This window comes from Spinacia oleracea, chromosome 1 (genome assembly GCF_020520425.1).
Source record: "Spinacia oleracea cultivar Varoflay chromosome 1, BTI_SOV_V1, whole genome shotgun sequence".
NCBI lineage: Eukaryota > Viridiplantae > Streptophyta > Magnoliopsida > Caryophyllales > Amaranthaceae > Spinacia > Spinacia oleracea.
In genome coordinates this window covers 121598623-121613846 of record NC_079487.1, presented here as the reverse complement: position 1 = coordinate 121613846, position 15224 = coordinate 121598623, and the positions used below count along the sequence as shown (strand labels likewise).

Sequence of the window (15224 nt, the reverse complement as noted above, 5' to 3'; positions counted from 1 at the left end):
AACACATTCTCTGAAGGCGTCAAGTATCTTTTGTGGAAAAAATAAACTTTTCCAGCGTTTTGTTAGATTATGTCCCTAATTGTTAATGAAACTTATATTCGACATTGATGATTTACATCTTATAACTTCATATTTTAGAATATGGCATTGCTATAATGCTTGGTGTCTTAATTATGTTATCCTTATTTCTTGTGCAACAAAGATGATGAAGCCTATTTCAATATAAAGAGGCAACTGAACGAGAAAGGTCAAAATTCCGCCTAAAAATATGCTAAAAGAGATCCAAAATGTTTCAAAATGTAGCTAAAAATTCTAACGTTCCGATAATCAATAAGCACGATTGAGCGAGTTAAAGATAGTGCCATACAAATGAATCCACCTACACCTCAAGGTTTTGAAGTCACCTTTGATCCTATCCAGGATTCAAGGCCACACCTTTAACTCTTTAGAGGGCGTACAGTCTAGGCTCGTGGTATGAATAAAATACCTTTTATCAATGTTAATTTTTTGAATATTGTTGTGTATGCCTTATTTTCATGCTATATAACTTAGAAACAACACGCTCTTTGGAAGCTTATAAATGTTTTACTTATAATTACAACAGAAATATATATGCATTAATCGCATATAATATGAGAGAAACATTAACTCTTATATATATATATATATATATATATATATATATATATATATATATATATATATATATATATATATATATATATAATAGTGATATATTTTAATGAGAAACAGATTTGGGAGTACATTGTATGGATATATGTTGGATAACATTTGTCTCAAACATATTTTTGGTGTTCAGTTATACGTAGTACTCTTCTTGCTAAGCCAAACCATCGGTTCTTAATGCCGGTAGATGTTTTTCAATGTTTTTCTGTTGCGTTTTTCCTTTGTTGACTTAGCATATTTAGTTGCACTTTTGTTCTTATGTTTGTTGGGCTATTTGTCTTGTCTTCGTGTTTCTATGTAGCAAGATCACTCTATGAATACTTAGCATGTCATCTTATATAGTTCATTTTGGTGCTTAATTTTGATAACTTGGAGGACGTTGCATTTTGACTAGTTAGCCTATCATCATTAACGCACATCGTCCAATAACAATTAACAAGTGTGTTCATAAGATACTTTTTGACACATTTTCCTTTTAATAAGTACCAAAAAGTAACATAAAACGACAAAATGAATGTTATAAGACCATGCTCGTTTGAAGTCCCTTGAGATACAGGGTGAAAGACTAGTGGGAGTGCTGGAAGAGGGCTCTTTATCAAAAAAAATTAGGAGGAGCAAGTAATAAGAGAAATACGACCTTTTTTAGTAGTCATGCTTGACATTTAGGATGATTGGTTGTGATCAAATACACCAACTAAACTTGGAATAATGGATGGACATGAGTTGCAAAGAAAAACGAATATTGAGTCAAATATGACAAAATATAATGGATAATAATATAATAAGAATATTGGAGCTTGGAGTACTAGATGGAAACGAGGTGCAAAGCAGAAAGAATCTCCCCTCTTCGCGTGAACCGGGCTCAATTTGTTTCACTAAGATATTTCCGGTGATTTGACGACCTAATTTTGTAGCATCGATCAATTGTCCATTGCGGAGACACCACGTAGGAGAATCATCTAGTGTTATTGTAGTGGTGACCATTATTATTGACAATCTTTGTGGAGATGCTCATACAACATCTATAGTTATAATCTAGTGAAAACATGAAATAGATGACAGCCGCATTTGTCCATTGTGGACTCTTCTTTTTCTTGGTATGAAAAAATATGTTTAAAATTCAATCAAACTAAAAAATTAATATTTTTTCAAAATATTTACGGAATCTTCTAAACCTTTTGACTTTGGGGACATTTCTTACTTATCATTGTAATTGCACTTCACGTGTTCTTACAAAATCAATTTACCGCGGTAATTTTAACTTGAGATAAACTAAAATATCAACGTTCACAAAATTTTCTTTAAATAACCACCTTCAGATGTCATTCAATTATTCATGAACTGAATCAATTTACTACAATGATTTTACCTCTTCGGCAACAGAAGATCAGACCTCCTTTCTTCAACAAGAGATCTTTACATACACCCAAATCCATAAATCTGTACTTTGGAGCATGATTAACAATAATCCAGTTTCATGATTTTGATCTGCATTTTATTGACCCTACTCTTGTACTGTCATCTTCCACTAGTGCAAAAAGAAGAACTAAAATCTAATGTGGCTTACAATTGCCCACCAAACCCATAAAATAAAAAAACAATCTTTTTGATGATTTCAGCTTCCCTGTTTGGTTAGATAAACATAAATAAGAAACCCAAAGGTCCAAAATCTTTGATTATTACCAAATATTTGGGGAGTTTTTTAGCTTTATCCAAACAGGACCCACAAAAACTCAGCAGCACTTTTGCTCTTTCCTCTTTTTCCACAGGACAAAGCTTCAATCTTTCCATGTTTCTCTCTCTAAAATTTATTCTCTTTCTCTCTCATGAGTAGAGGTAGTTCCTTGTTTGGTATTGCTGATTTCTATCTTCAATTGGGAAAAATATTTTCAAATTACAGCATGTCGGTTAGTTTTTGATTGAATCGGAGGAGGAGACTTTGCTTGTTTCCAACGAGGATACCAAACAAAGGTTTTTGGCTTTTAGGTCTGGCAAAAAGTTAAGGTATTTGATTTTTAGGGTAGCTTTTCTGGGTTTTTTTTTTATCTCTTTAAAAAGTTTGTTTTCATTTGGATGCTATTTCTGGCGATTTTGAGTTCTGGGTATATCTAATTTCTAGGTTTTGTGTTTAATTTCACTTTAGTTGGGGATTTTGTTAGTTTTTACTGTTAGATTTGAGGGTTTTGATTGATAGGTTATTTGTTTGGGGATTTAATGGGATAGTTGGGTTTTGATTGATGGGTTGTTTGTTTGGTGATTCAAATTAGAGTGTTTTTGATTGAGGGGTTGTTTGTTTGGTGAATCAATTGGATAATTGGGGTTTTTGATTGAGGGGTTAATTGGTGATCCAGTGGGATCATTGGGGTTTTGAGCAAGATAGTAAGTTGAATTTTGATAAAATACATAGAGAAGTGGGTGAAAGAAGATGAAGAGAGGGAAAGATGATGATAAAATGATGGGACCAATGTTTCCAAGGTTACATGTTAATGATACAGGGAAAGGAGGTCCAAGAGCACCTCCTAGGAATAAGATGGCTCTCTATGAACAGCTTACAATACCGTCCCAGCAGCGGTACAATTCTGGTGCTCACCACAATAGCAACAACTCTATAGCTCCTTCTCCCTCAACAATGCAGGTGAGCTTTTAAGGCTCTTCAAATCATAAACAATTTTGGTTTTTGTCTTTGTTTTGATGGTTTTCCATCATGCTTGAGTAGCTGAGTTAATTGGAATGTCACTGTTATGTTATTTATCGATGTCTGTAGTTAATTTGTGTGATTAGAATATATGGCCCTTGCCTTTGTGTGCTTAGGACTTGACTGTATTTGTGTGGATAAAAGATTAAGTCTCCGGTAAGCAGTTGTATGCTGCAGAATCCCTATGTTACTGAGCTAAATGTAGTGATTTTGGTGGAAATTTGCTTGCTGTTGTCAGTTGTAAGTGGAAACTGCAAAGCATAGTCAATCCTTTTATCCTTGTAGAAGCTATGGATTATTTTGTTATGAGGCTGGACTTTCCTTCTTTTGAACTCCTAGGTTTTTTTCCTAGTATTTGACTTGAATCATTCAACTTGATTGGTGTTTTTACATCAATCTAGTATTCCAGTTGTTTGGATTGTCTCTAAACCCATCTTCAACATAAAAGAGTCCCTCAATTTTTGTGTGTGAAAATGTCCTGCTTTAGTGTTTACGTTTGTCATCTCTAGTTTGCCTGATTGGCTTGCTTTAAATGTTGATAAATGATTTTCTCTCCTCAAGGTGCCACATCTTGTGAAATGTCTAATTTTATGTACTGGCAAAGTGGCAAGAGATTTTGGTTATTGACCCAATCTCGAAAAGAAAAGGGAAAAGAGACTAGCTTTGAATTGCTCTAATCAGATCCCAAAATGAGAAATCAATGAAAAGTCAGTTGATAGCGATGGTCAAATTCTTAGATGCAGCCTCTTAATATTTATACTCCCTCCGTCCATTAATACTCGCACCGGTTTGACCGGTGCGGAGTTTAAGACACTTCAATTGACTTATTAATTTAATGTGTGTTAGTTGATAGTGGGATATTTTTTTAATATAGTTAGTGGGAAATGTGTAAGGGTGGAGAGTGGTGAGTGGGGGGTGTGAGTTTTTAAATGATTTTTTGTAGGGAGTAGGGGTGTAGGTGGGGTTAGTAGGTAAGTGAGAAATAATATAATATTGGTAAAAATTTCCATTTATAGAAGCGGTGCAAGTATTAAGGGACGGCCCGGAAAGGAAAGCGGTGTGAGTATTAAGGGACGGAGGGAGTATTAAGTAAAGGCTTATAACATATGAAGATTGAACTAAGGATATAATTACAGCTAAAGAGGCTATAAGCATTCCATCAATGACATCACCTATTCTTTGCTGGTCGAGAAAGTTTCTCGTGAAGCAGGATTCAAACCTATCACGAAAGCCTTCAGAGCTATTGACTAACAATTTGAGGCTTGACCTCAGGAGTTTAATTCACGCTCTCAACCTATGACCACCATTAGATTAAAGCTACTTTCTGAACCCCCGGACATACCTGTAAGCATGTTGACGGTGAGGCTGACTTTGTGAAATTTAGAGTTTGATGATAAGTTGAATTGTTGCAGTAAAGAAATTGAATGATGGCTGTGACCTTGTAGAAATAACTTATTGTTGATTGTCTGTTAATTTTGTATTGGTTGCCCTGATTTTCTGCATATTGGTGATAGAGTCAGCTTTGAAATATGGTGAAAGCTGTTATTTTCCGCCCTTCCATCCTTTCTTTTCTTTCTCTGGAGAATTGAGTAAACCATATTCATAATATAGCGTTCCTTGTTGGCAAAGAAACTGAAGTGAGATTACAAGTTATAATTTGAATAGGGCCATGAGTTGTCTAATACTATTGGCCTTGCATCGTTTAATCTGTATTCTTATTCAATTTCTCTACTGTGTCGTCAGTTAATTTCCTATTCGTGCATGGCCTCCATTGACTGATCAGATCTGGTTGACGATTAGAAATTTTCTTCTTTTCGTGTTTGGTGTATGAATACAGGGTACAGGCCATGAACAAAGTATGTATTTCCCTCTATATCGACCACCCATAACCTCATCTTATGACGAGGTTCAAGTAAGTCGTCCGGAAGTGGTGAATGTGAGTAATCGGAAGCAGCCGTTGGAAGATGATGATTTTATGGTTCCCATTTTTTCTCAACCTGGAACGAAACTATATAGTGGCAAAAGTCAAAATAGTATGCACGAGGGAAGACACAATCATTTTGGTTCAAGTCATTCAACAGCGCTTCCAAGCGCCGGTGAAATAGAGACTGACCAGAGAAATAGTGTAGATCTCATCTCAAAGCAACAAACAAAAAATCTGGATGGAAGAAGCTCAAGAGCATGTGATACTCCTACAAGATACACATCTGATATATTGATGAGGGAAAAGGATTGGAGGAAAGATGCTTGTGAACAGAGTGAATATCGAGATAAATACAGAGTGATTAGTTTAGAGAATACAGATGGCAGCTTACGACAGGACCATGATGACAATGTATCTCCCGTAAATGCTACAAATGGTATAGGTGTTACCCAACAGCCATTGGACTACCCTAGAAAAGAAATTACCTCGAGGCCGAGTCATACTCCTCGTCATTATAGGGGTGATAACGAGATTGGCAGTGAAATGCAAAGGGTAGAAGAATATCGGGCATTGGAGAAAGAAGGCTTAGATAAAGGGGATGCTGTCTCTGAAACATCCATGGAGGATACATCTGAATTGGACATATCTCCTGATGATGTTGTTCGCGTAATAGGCCACAAACATTTTTGGAAAGCTAGAACTGCTATTTCCACGTAAGTATCTTAACAGTCCACGAATGTCCGTTTTTACCCATTGTGAATTGGATTTTTGAATGGCAATATTGATAAAATGATTGGATTTTTGAATGGCAATATGATAAAATGATAGAATTTTTGAATGGCAATATGATAAAATCATATGTTGTGGCTTCTTTTAGATGCTGGGTTAATTTATACCATTCACTGTTTCCTCCGTCTCTCTCTGCACATGCTCTATTTATCCATAGCTTGTTTGGCGTTAATTGTCGGCATGTATCATTGCTTTCTTACATAAATCAATGGTTCCCTATTGTTAAAAGAAAAATATTGCTCCCTCCATCCCAAAAATACCATGACAACTGGCGATTTTAGAATGAAGAAAAATAAGGAGATATACATTTATTACTTTCTTCCACTCTCTTTTTGCGTAATTCTAATACTTCGTACAATTTCAGCCATACAGTGACAAACTTATTACTCCGTACTATACTTTGGGACAATCAATTTTATATATAAAAAAAATTCCTTCCCAGTTACGGGGCAGGTGGAATATTAGAATTCTGACATCATAATTTGCGTGGGTTCAATTGAAGGGTCACTTTTTGGACTGCTTGTTGTTATATGGATTATGTGGTCCAAACAGTGACCCTTTCATTGACCTTACCCGAGAGGGAGATTGTAACTGAGTTTTAGTATGGTTTCAAAGATTGAGTTTCCATGGATATCGATGTGGATATTTAGAAATTCTGATCTTCAAGAGAGTTCTCTGCCTACATGATGCTGTTTTATATTTGTTGTTTGAAAGTTTTTCTCAAATGTCGGATACATGTTAACTGGCAGGTCGTGGTGAATATTTTTGTGCTACTGTAAGCAGATGTGTGAAACTTGCTTTAAGGGAGGAATATTGATGTTGTGGAGATCATCAGTTCCTCCTATTGTATGGTCAGAAAACCTTCATAAATTCCAGCACCGGTTCATCTTAAAACATCTAGGACGATTTCCAATGCATTTGGTGCCACGAGGGTCTTGAGCCGGTGGATCATCCATGAATTATTGTCTTTTATCTCTGTCTTTGGTGAATGTATTCTGTGTTATGTCTTGATATTGCTTGGCTAACCATCATGCTTAGGTAAGTTCTCCTAGGTGCTCAAGGGGTGTGTATTATGAGGAAAATTAGTGTGGTGGTGAAGTGGTCCACATTTCATTTAGCTTATTGTACAAAGTGGTGTATGACAAATTTATCATGCTGCACTTATGATAGATTGGTAAGTACCAATGGGAATCAACTATCTCCTAGAAAGCTGCATCATATATGTGAGGATTCCTACTGGACACAATTGTCCTGTTACCCTGTGCCTAAGCATTAAAAAATTTGCGATTTTCTCTATGTAGGCATTGGTGCTTGTAGAGTTGTAGATAGGTAGATGCAAACACATAATTGAATGAATTGCATTGTTTCTAAATCTTGCCTTTGAGAAGCCTAATGATTTAGAAAATGTTGTTTTCTATGCTTTATGTTGGGTTGCTTAATGATTTGAGAACCTTGTGAATTTCTATGCTTTATGTTGTTTTCCTTTCTTCTGGGTACATATATTTGCGCATGACAATTGAAAACATTTGTCATTCGTTTTGAAGTATTATGCTTACCATAAAATTTGGTGCTTGTTAAGATCTGTATGGGTAGTTCTTTTAAATTATCCAGTTATGTCTATCCAAACGTGGTTCTGATGAAGTACATTCTATTGTAGTGGGACTTTTAGCTTATTCATTTTTCTCTGCTCTTAATCCAACTTATCTTACTCTTTACAGTCAGCAAAGGTTGTTTGCTGTTCAAATATTCGAGTTGCACAGATTGATAAAGGTACTTCGGAGTTACATAGGAGGACTTGTGCTACTACATTTGTTCTGTGTTTAAACTTCAAAGTTGAAACCTTTGGAACTTTTTGCAGGTACAAAAACTTATTGCAGAATCCCCAGATTTGCTACTAGAAGGTACTGCTTTTGTGGGTAAAGTTTCATTGAAGGATTCTTCTGTGAAAAAATATTCGTCAGAGTATGCAGTAAAAGCTCTTACTCATAAAAGTGCGTCAAAGGATGATTCCCGCAAGGAAACTGATAAGATGGAAGGTACAGCTGAGAATGCAGTTGCTAAGTCACCTCCAGTCCAATCTCAAAATGCTATCGCGTCTGCAGCCTATCATCAGCCTTCCTCTGTCAACACAATTCCACCGGTCAATATGGATCCGAAAATGAATCCTTGGAGCTTCCACCAATCACCAGGTCCTCATCAATGGTTGGTCCCTGTAATGACCCCTTCAGAAGGTCTTGTATACAAACCATATCCTGCACCTGGTTTTACGGGGCCAATTTGTGGGCCTGAAGGCCTGACACCTGTCATGAATCCTGCTTATCCGCATTATCTACAAGGGATGGGAATGCCACCTGGCATGCATTTCGGTGGGCAGGGTTACTTTCCTCCGTATGGCATGCCCATGATGAGCCCAAGTGTATCAGGGTCAACTGTGGAACAACTGAACCAGTTCTCAGGCCCAAACCCAAACCCATATAGTCAAACGGGTCAGCCTGTGGGGGCCAGTGCTAATTTTGGCAGCATTCAACATCAGGGTTCATTGAATATGGCTAGTCAAAAGAATGAAGCTATTGCACCAAGACCTCGCCCCCCAAAGGAACGCGAGGTGCAAGGAAGCACAGCAAGCAGCCCTAGTGAGAGAACACAGGAAACAGGTACAGTTCCTCTCATGAAAGGAAGAGATGCACTTCCTCTTTTCCCCGCAGCTCCAACGACCCAGATCTCTGAGCCTGGGGAGGGCTCTCCAACTGAAAAGCCAACTAGAGTTATCAGAGTCGTTCCACATAAATCTACTAGGGAATCAGCAGCACGTATTTTCCAGTCTATACAAGATGAAAGACGGCAGTATGAGTTCAATTAAACCCGGTGTTGATGAATACAAATTCTCGGGGCTGATTTAGTCTACATAATTTTGTTACTTAACTGTTCTCTTTGATGACAAATACTTTGTATCATGTAGAAAGCTTGTGTTATAGGGTGACTGATCTGTAGATATTGTATTTCCCTGAGGTTATGTACTAATCCATGTTAAGACTTAAGATTGTCTCCTGGAAATTCTGTTTTGAACTGGGTTGTCACACTATAATTTGTGTCTGATACCTCTTAATTATAGTGATGGTTAAACACAATATTTGGTGTGATTAAATTATAGGATTTGCAGTAATAAGAGGAAGTTGATTTTATTAGCAGTAGAAATGAAGGAACAAGCAGGAAGTGCAGTGGGTATGTAATGATGACTAATTACATCGCCAGCTCTCCCAGCCCTTGCCAGGGCCACCAAAGAAGAATTCAGGATCAGCAACATATTCCCAATGTAATCTGAGATTATAGCAATTGTAGTCATCTTTATAAGTGTATACCCAATCGGGATACCTAAGGTACATAGAATATCCCTGAATACGTATTCTCTTGAACCAACCTGAGGTTCCTTGAACCCAGTCTGGTAATTCTCCACTCCCCATCTCAGTCTGAGTATGACCTGGATGCTGAAGCCTCGAGCTATATACTTCCCCTCCCCACTGAACTGATGCTGCTGTTATACTTAAGCTCTCAAATAATTCAGCAGGCCAGTAACCTATCGTGACTGTTTCCTGGTACTGCAGCCACCAATTCATGGTTATTGGATCCTACAATATATGCAACATATTTATTTTAGAAAGTTAAAAATGTGTAGTGTCATCAAATGCAGATTCATCATTTCATTTTCCTAAACCTTAACAATGTGTAGTGTCATGATCCATGGAAGTCCACCGGGAACAGGGATTGATCGAATTACACCACCAAGAGCTATTTCACTGCTAGTCTGTATAAAACCGGGACAAAAGAGATCAAAGCAACCTGTTGCGTGAGAACCATCAACCTATTACACAAGAGAACCAGTATAAGCAACACCCCCAATAAGAATCTATACTTTACAAATTGATAGAGTATAAAACTAATCTTGGAGTTTCAACCATCAACTTATTAAGTTTTTTGTCGAGTTGGTCATTTGACATGGTATTAGAGCCAGAATGACACAAAGGTCATGGGTTCAAATCTCATCCACCCCACCTTTCAAAGTGGAATAGCGTTGGGTATGAGGATGCTCATGCTGCATCCACACTTCAAGCTCAAAGGGCTTTCATGTGAGGGGGGTGGATAGAGTAAATAACTAAAATTACGTGTTAAGGCATACCGTCCAATATGTGTATATCCGAGTATCTTTATCACCATACACGCTTGGATTCACCTGAAGGTGATAAATAAATACAGCAATATTAAGAATCAATATCAGGAACAATACAGAAAAGACAAGTTGTAGGCCGAGTTTATGTAACAAACCGCCCATCCAGACTCAAGACTTTCATAGCTAGAGTAATGGCCTGTTTTTAGAGCTATACGAGAAGCACTATACTCATCATCATGTTCTACGTTTGGAGTCCAGACTTTAATGTCTGCCTTGGCACCTTGGAAGTTAAATCCATCAGTCATCAGAATCGCCAGCTGTTAAAAACCCAAAAAAATCCCTATCAAAATATGCAAGATACATTTCAACAATCTTAACTGATAATTAAATTCAGATAAAAAATAATGTTTGTTCACAAAGGTGATGGGATCATAGGAGTTTACCGAACGGTTTACTTCGAGATTGTTGGAATTTCTATCGACATTGGGCTTCTTTGGGTGAAAGGGAAAGCTAGGAACCTTCTTTCCATAGTTTTGTGATGAATAGCTTTTGATATCTCTGATTCTTCGAATAGGAATTGTTCCAGTGGGACAACTTCCATTCTTTCTCCATAACTGAAATGTTTGAATCATGCTTGACTCTTTGTTCCCTGACACAGCTTCCATCTGCATTGTTTTCATGGAGCTTGGAGCCATCTGAAACAGGAAAAAAAAGGTTAGAAACCAGAAACAACATAGTTTAAACATAAACAGGAAAAGTTAAGCATGAAACCTGAATTTTGTGATTTCTTAGAGCAGGATGATCAAATGCTGGCTGCTTGTAGATGTCAACACAGTCCATAATATCGCCATCTTCGCTCTGCTAAGACCAACATAGAGAAAACAAGTAGGCTACTTAGTTTCTTTTCATTGTTGTGTTAAGAACAAGAATAAGTACTTTGCTGTAGACTGAAACAGACAGGAAAAACAAAAAACCTGGATGCTTTTTACAGCATGCTTATGCTTCATACTAGCCCGAATCTCCACCGTTTTCTTTGAAATCGTGTTTACTCCTGTGATCTTGTTACCAGCATAAGTAAAAACAAACAGAACAATCAACCATCTCAATCCACTCATATCTTTTACTTCAAAAGTTTCTTTTGTTGTGCACAAGTAAATAATGTACTGAATCCTGGTTTTATTCGATAAATATAAAGTGGACTTCTACGAAGCACATTAATATGATGATTTACCTTCTAATCATTTGAATCTTGTTTGCTATAACATCTGGAATTTATAGTTTCAAAGTTCTCTGTGATCTTCCTAGCTAGCATACCACACTTTGCGTGACATTCAGCTACTAAGTCATTCACAATACCATCAACATATTAACTTTGTGATCTTCCTAGCATAAATTAAGCAAGGTTCATCATGAAATTTAAGGGGTACTTTGAAACTAAAGGTATGTCCGTATGTTTATCCATTCCAAAGGTTTTCTTTTATCATTTTAATAGTACTACTCCCTCCATATCTTGTAAGTAGTTGCAATTTATCCTGCCGACCATATTTTTTTAGGAGTTACAATTCCAATTTTGATAACTTTTACCCATATTCTCCATTGTTTATTAATATAAGTTCAGACAAAATATGATTTTGGTCGATTTCTCAAGTCTCCTCATTTTTACTCATGTTATGACAAAAAGGGCTGAATTCAAAATAGCCAGAGTCCATGTAGCAATTCGGCCCAAAAAATCAAATACTAGCCATAGGCTAAAAAAAAAGCCTAAAACCGAACAATGAGAACCCAATTCAACAACCGAACAACGATAATCCATTTTGGTTCCAGTTCAACAATTTCAACAGTGCAAGAGAGAGAAAGCTTAGAATCAACGCCAACGAAAGGCGAAAATGGTGACCTTTAACCTGATGATCACTGCTGAGGTCGACAATGTTTCCAGCATTCAGCCTATGGGCGGTTGCGATGATCCTAACTTCACTTACTACTTTAAGGTTTTCCTTTCTCTTTCTACCTCTATGATTTTTGTGTTATTTTACTTGTACCCGCTTGAGCGGTTGTGGGTGTTTGATTTGTACCCACCACCATGGCTAATAGGTAGTTTGGGACTTTGGGGAATGGGGGTATTCGTATTCGCATCTAACCCGCCTCATTGCAATCCCCAGAACTCATAATTTTGGAGCTGAATTTGATTTATTGCCATTCAATTTGTGTTTTTGCAGCTGAAATGTGGGAATTGTGGAGAGGTGACTGAGAAGGAGACTTATGTGGTGTTGGGAGAGGTTGTTCCTATTCCTAAGAGTCGCGGCAATGCTAATCTCGTCCAGAAGGTTTATCTCTATATCTCTAATAAGCTACTCCTATTGTTCTATTATGATTTGGTTGTACTCTATCTTCTAGGATTAATTGTCACTTTGATACTTGTTAGTGGTATTTGAACCGGTAATGTCACAACTGAATCCGGGTGGAGGTAGTATTTTGCATAGTCTGGCCTTAAAAGGTGTGTTATCTATAAGCTGATGAGTGTTTATAAAGTCCATTTTTATAGCAAGTGAGGAATCTAATTGTGAAAGGAAGTGTTTCAAAGTGATTGAGAATTTGTAGCATTTAGGAGCTTTAATTTTCGCCAATGTACTAGACATGAGTTGAATGACCCTGAGTTTGAAATGAGTTGAATTTGTAGCAATTAGGAGCTTTAATTTTCCTCTCCCGGGGTTGTCAAGAAATCGGTTCCTGCTGCCTCAATTAATATTTGGTTTATGTAAAAATAAGAAATGGGAATCGGGCAACAATGGAACAAGTTCTCCCCAGAAGAAGAAGGGGCCGTAATGAAAAAGTATTTGGGAAGGTACTGTATATCGTTTTTGTTTAAGGGCTGATTGATCTACCGAAATACCAGTTATCTCTCCAGGGAAAGAGAACACATAAGGACTCCCCAGCCCTCCCATTACAGATTCACAACCTTGAGAAAAGGCATACCTAATTCTGTCTCGTTTTATAACAGATGAACATAAGATAATGTTCAAGTTTGATACTTCGTATAAAAAATTGATTTCTCAGGATAATTTATTCTGAACTTGCCTAATATGTCTTATGTTAGGCACTTGGGGAATGAATTCTTGAATTTGTGCCAGTTTTGTAGTTAGCTAATAGGAACAAGTGCAATTCTGTAATTGGCTAATAGGATTAATTGTGCTAGTTTCGTAGTTGGCTAATAGTATTAGTTTTGCTTGTTCTGTAGTTGGCTAATAGGAGTCTTTTATTTACCATTCATTCATTCATTTTCTTACAATTAACATCTTTTTCAATAATGGTGTGCTGATTGTAGTGATATTTGGTTGTGCTTCGTTGCAAAAGCCGTACTCCTAAATAAGCCTAGATGTCATGTGGCTATCGAGTGAGCTTAATCTGCATGAGTCGATGAGTCGTGTATTGCCTTTCCAATTTTTATACGAATTACACTTAACCGACACTTGTTTCCTATACTTTATATATGTAGAAATATTCTGAGTTGTTAAACTTGTTCCCTTCCTTCAATAAAAAAAGCTATATTGTTTTTCTGTGATACTGCCTACTAAATTTTTGGTTTTCCAACTCTGATGACGGTGATTGCTAATGAAACGACCCTTTATTATCTCAGTGCAAGTTATGCGGTAGGGATGGTACTATTACGATGATACCAAAATCTGGCCGCCCTCTAACCGGTGATGACTGTGAAGAAGGAAAGTATGCCCCTATGATGAGCTTTGATTGCCGGGGTTTGGAGCCAGTGGCCTACTCCTTTGGTGGTGATCAGTGGAAAATTGTAACTGTAAGTCTTTCTTGTGTGGTTTGTTTAACGAAATTTGCTAGATTCATCCATTGTTTGGTAGCATGTGAAGCACTTCAAATTCTTTATGCAATACCCATATTGTTTACTTTTTCATGTGATGGTAGTTTCTGTAGGCATAACATTTGGGCTGTTGTGTTTTCCTCATGCCAACATCACCATGAATACCCCTTCCCCTCCATTGCTTCACCCTGTGCTCATCTGTACTAGTCAATCATGTCTCATGTCAATAGGATAAGCTTACTTATCATTGATGTGGGGCCTCAGTGATGTACCTAATTGTGACTGTTTCTCGCTCTCTGCACGAGCTTTTGTCTATGGAAGGATAGCAATCTGCTGGTTTTCCCATATAAGTTTGGGAGAAATACTTTTGAAAATGACATTGTTGTTAGATTGTTTTTTCTTTTGAGTTTATATGCCATCTATACTTTAGTGCTTTTCTGATATAAGCCTAGTCTTATTTGTACAGACTGCTGGCACTGTGTTTGAGAACGTGGACCTGTCGGATGGGGATTGGGCTGATTATGATGAAAAAGGGAAAATGCCAACTTCAATCAGCAACCTGCAATCACGTTTTGATGTGGTGAAGACATAAACCAGAGTTTGTGGGGGAGAGGGGAAGGAGTGTAGATGGCGGTACCCAGACACTGACGAAACGAAGTGTGAATTGAACTGGTACATAAAAAACGTATAAAGATTACCAAAAAAAGTCTTTGCTAATGTAGTAATGTAAGTCAGCTTAGTACAGCTTGATAACTGCATTCTGTTTCTTGGTTACCAGAACTTGTATCTCCCCAAATGCTTGGTCTTTGCTGGCTTTGATGCTATGTGAAATGGTTGGTGCAGTGCAACTGCTAATTCCGGTTTTTCCTTGCAGAGAATATATTTTATAGCATCAATCCATGATTTTTTGTTTTCGAGTCTTTTGTCGTATAAAAAACGTTCCATTAAAATGTTTTTGCTGCCAAGAATTCTTTTGATATGCTTGAAACTCTTTTTTTTTCTGAGGTAAATGAAGGGCTGTAAGGAATTCGAAGTAAAAAAAAGTCATTTTAAAGATGGATTGATTTCTATTCTTGTATGCTACACCATATTGTATTGTCCAGTTCTGTGAAATCAGAGAGTGCTTCCTCTGCGTTTT

At 37.2% G+C, this 15224-nt stretch overlaps 3 protein-coding genes across 4 annotated transcripts; 2 read left to right on the top strand and 1 right to left on the bottom strand.

The window, feature by feature from the left end:
* Positions 1–2348: 2348 nt before the first annotated feature.
* On the top strand, positions 2349–9223 carry LOC110789269 (protein EARLY FLOWERING 3). Its single transcript, XM_021993919.2, has 4 exons — positions 2349–3322; positions 5220–6019; positions 7814–7865; positions 7954–9223. The coding sequence occupies exons 1-4, from the start codon at positions 3113–3115 to the stop codon at positions 8953–8955; spliced, it is 2064 nt and encodes a 687-aa protein (XP_021849611.1). The 5' UTR covers positions 2349–3112; the 3' UTR covers positions 8956–9223.
* A 25-nt stretch (positions 9224–9248) lies between these two features.
* Positions 9249–11507, bottom strand: LOC130472275 (uncharacterized). Of its 2 annotated transcripts, none has more exons than XM_056842824.1 (7): positions 11235–11507; positions 11032–11121; positions 10704–10955; positions 10416–10577; positions 10270–10323; positions 9808–9954; positions 9249–9721 (listed from the first exon to the last, which is right to left on the bottom strand). In XM_056842824.1, the coding sequence occupies exons 1-7, from the start codon at positions 11373–11375 to the stop codon at positions 9332–9334; spliced, it is 1236 nt and encodes a 411-aa protein (XP_056698802.1). In that variant the 5' UTR covers positions 11376–11507; the 3' UTR covers positions 9249–9331. The 2 variants fall into 2 exon arrangements, with proteins under 2 accessions (XP_056698802.1, XP_056698812.1); XM_056842834.1 differs by having other exon boundaries at positions 11032–11118.
* Positions 11508–12039: 532 nt separating this feature from the next.
* LOC110789268 (uncharacterized) lies at positions 12040–15003 on the top strand. The gene is made up of 4 exons (XM_021993918.2): positions 12040–12248; positions 12477–12584; positions 13895–14065; positions 14553–15003. Exons 1-4 carry the CDS (start codon positions 12147–12149, stop codon positions 14676–14678), a joined length of 507 nt encoding a protein of 168 aa, XP_021849610.1. The 5' UTR covers positions 12040–12146; the 3' UTR covers positions 14679–15003.
* The last annotated feature ends 221 nt before the right edge of the window (positions 15004–15224 follow it).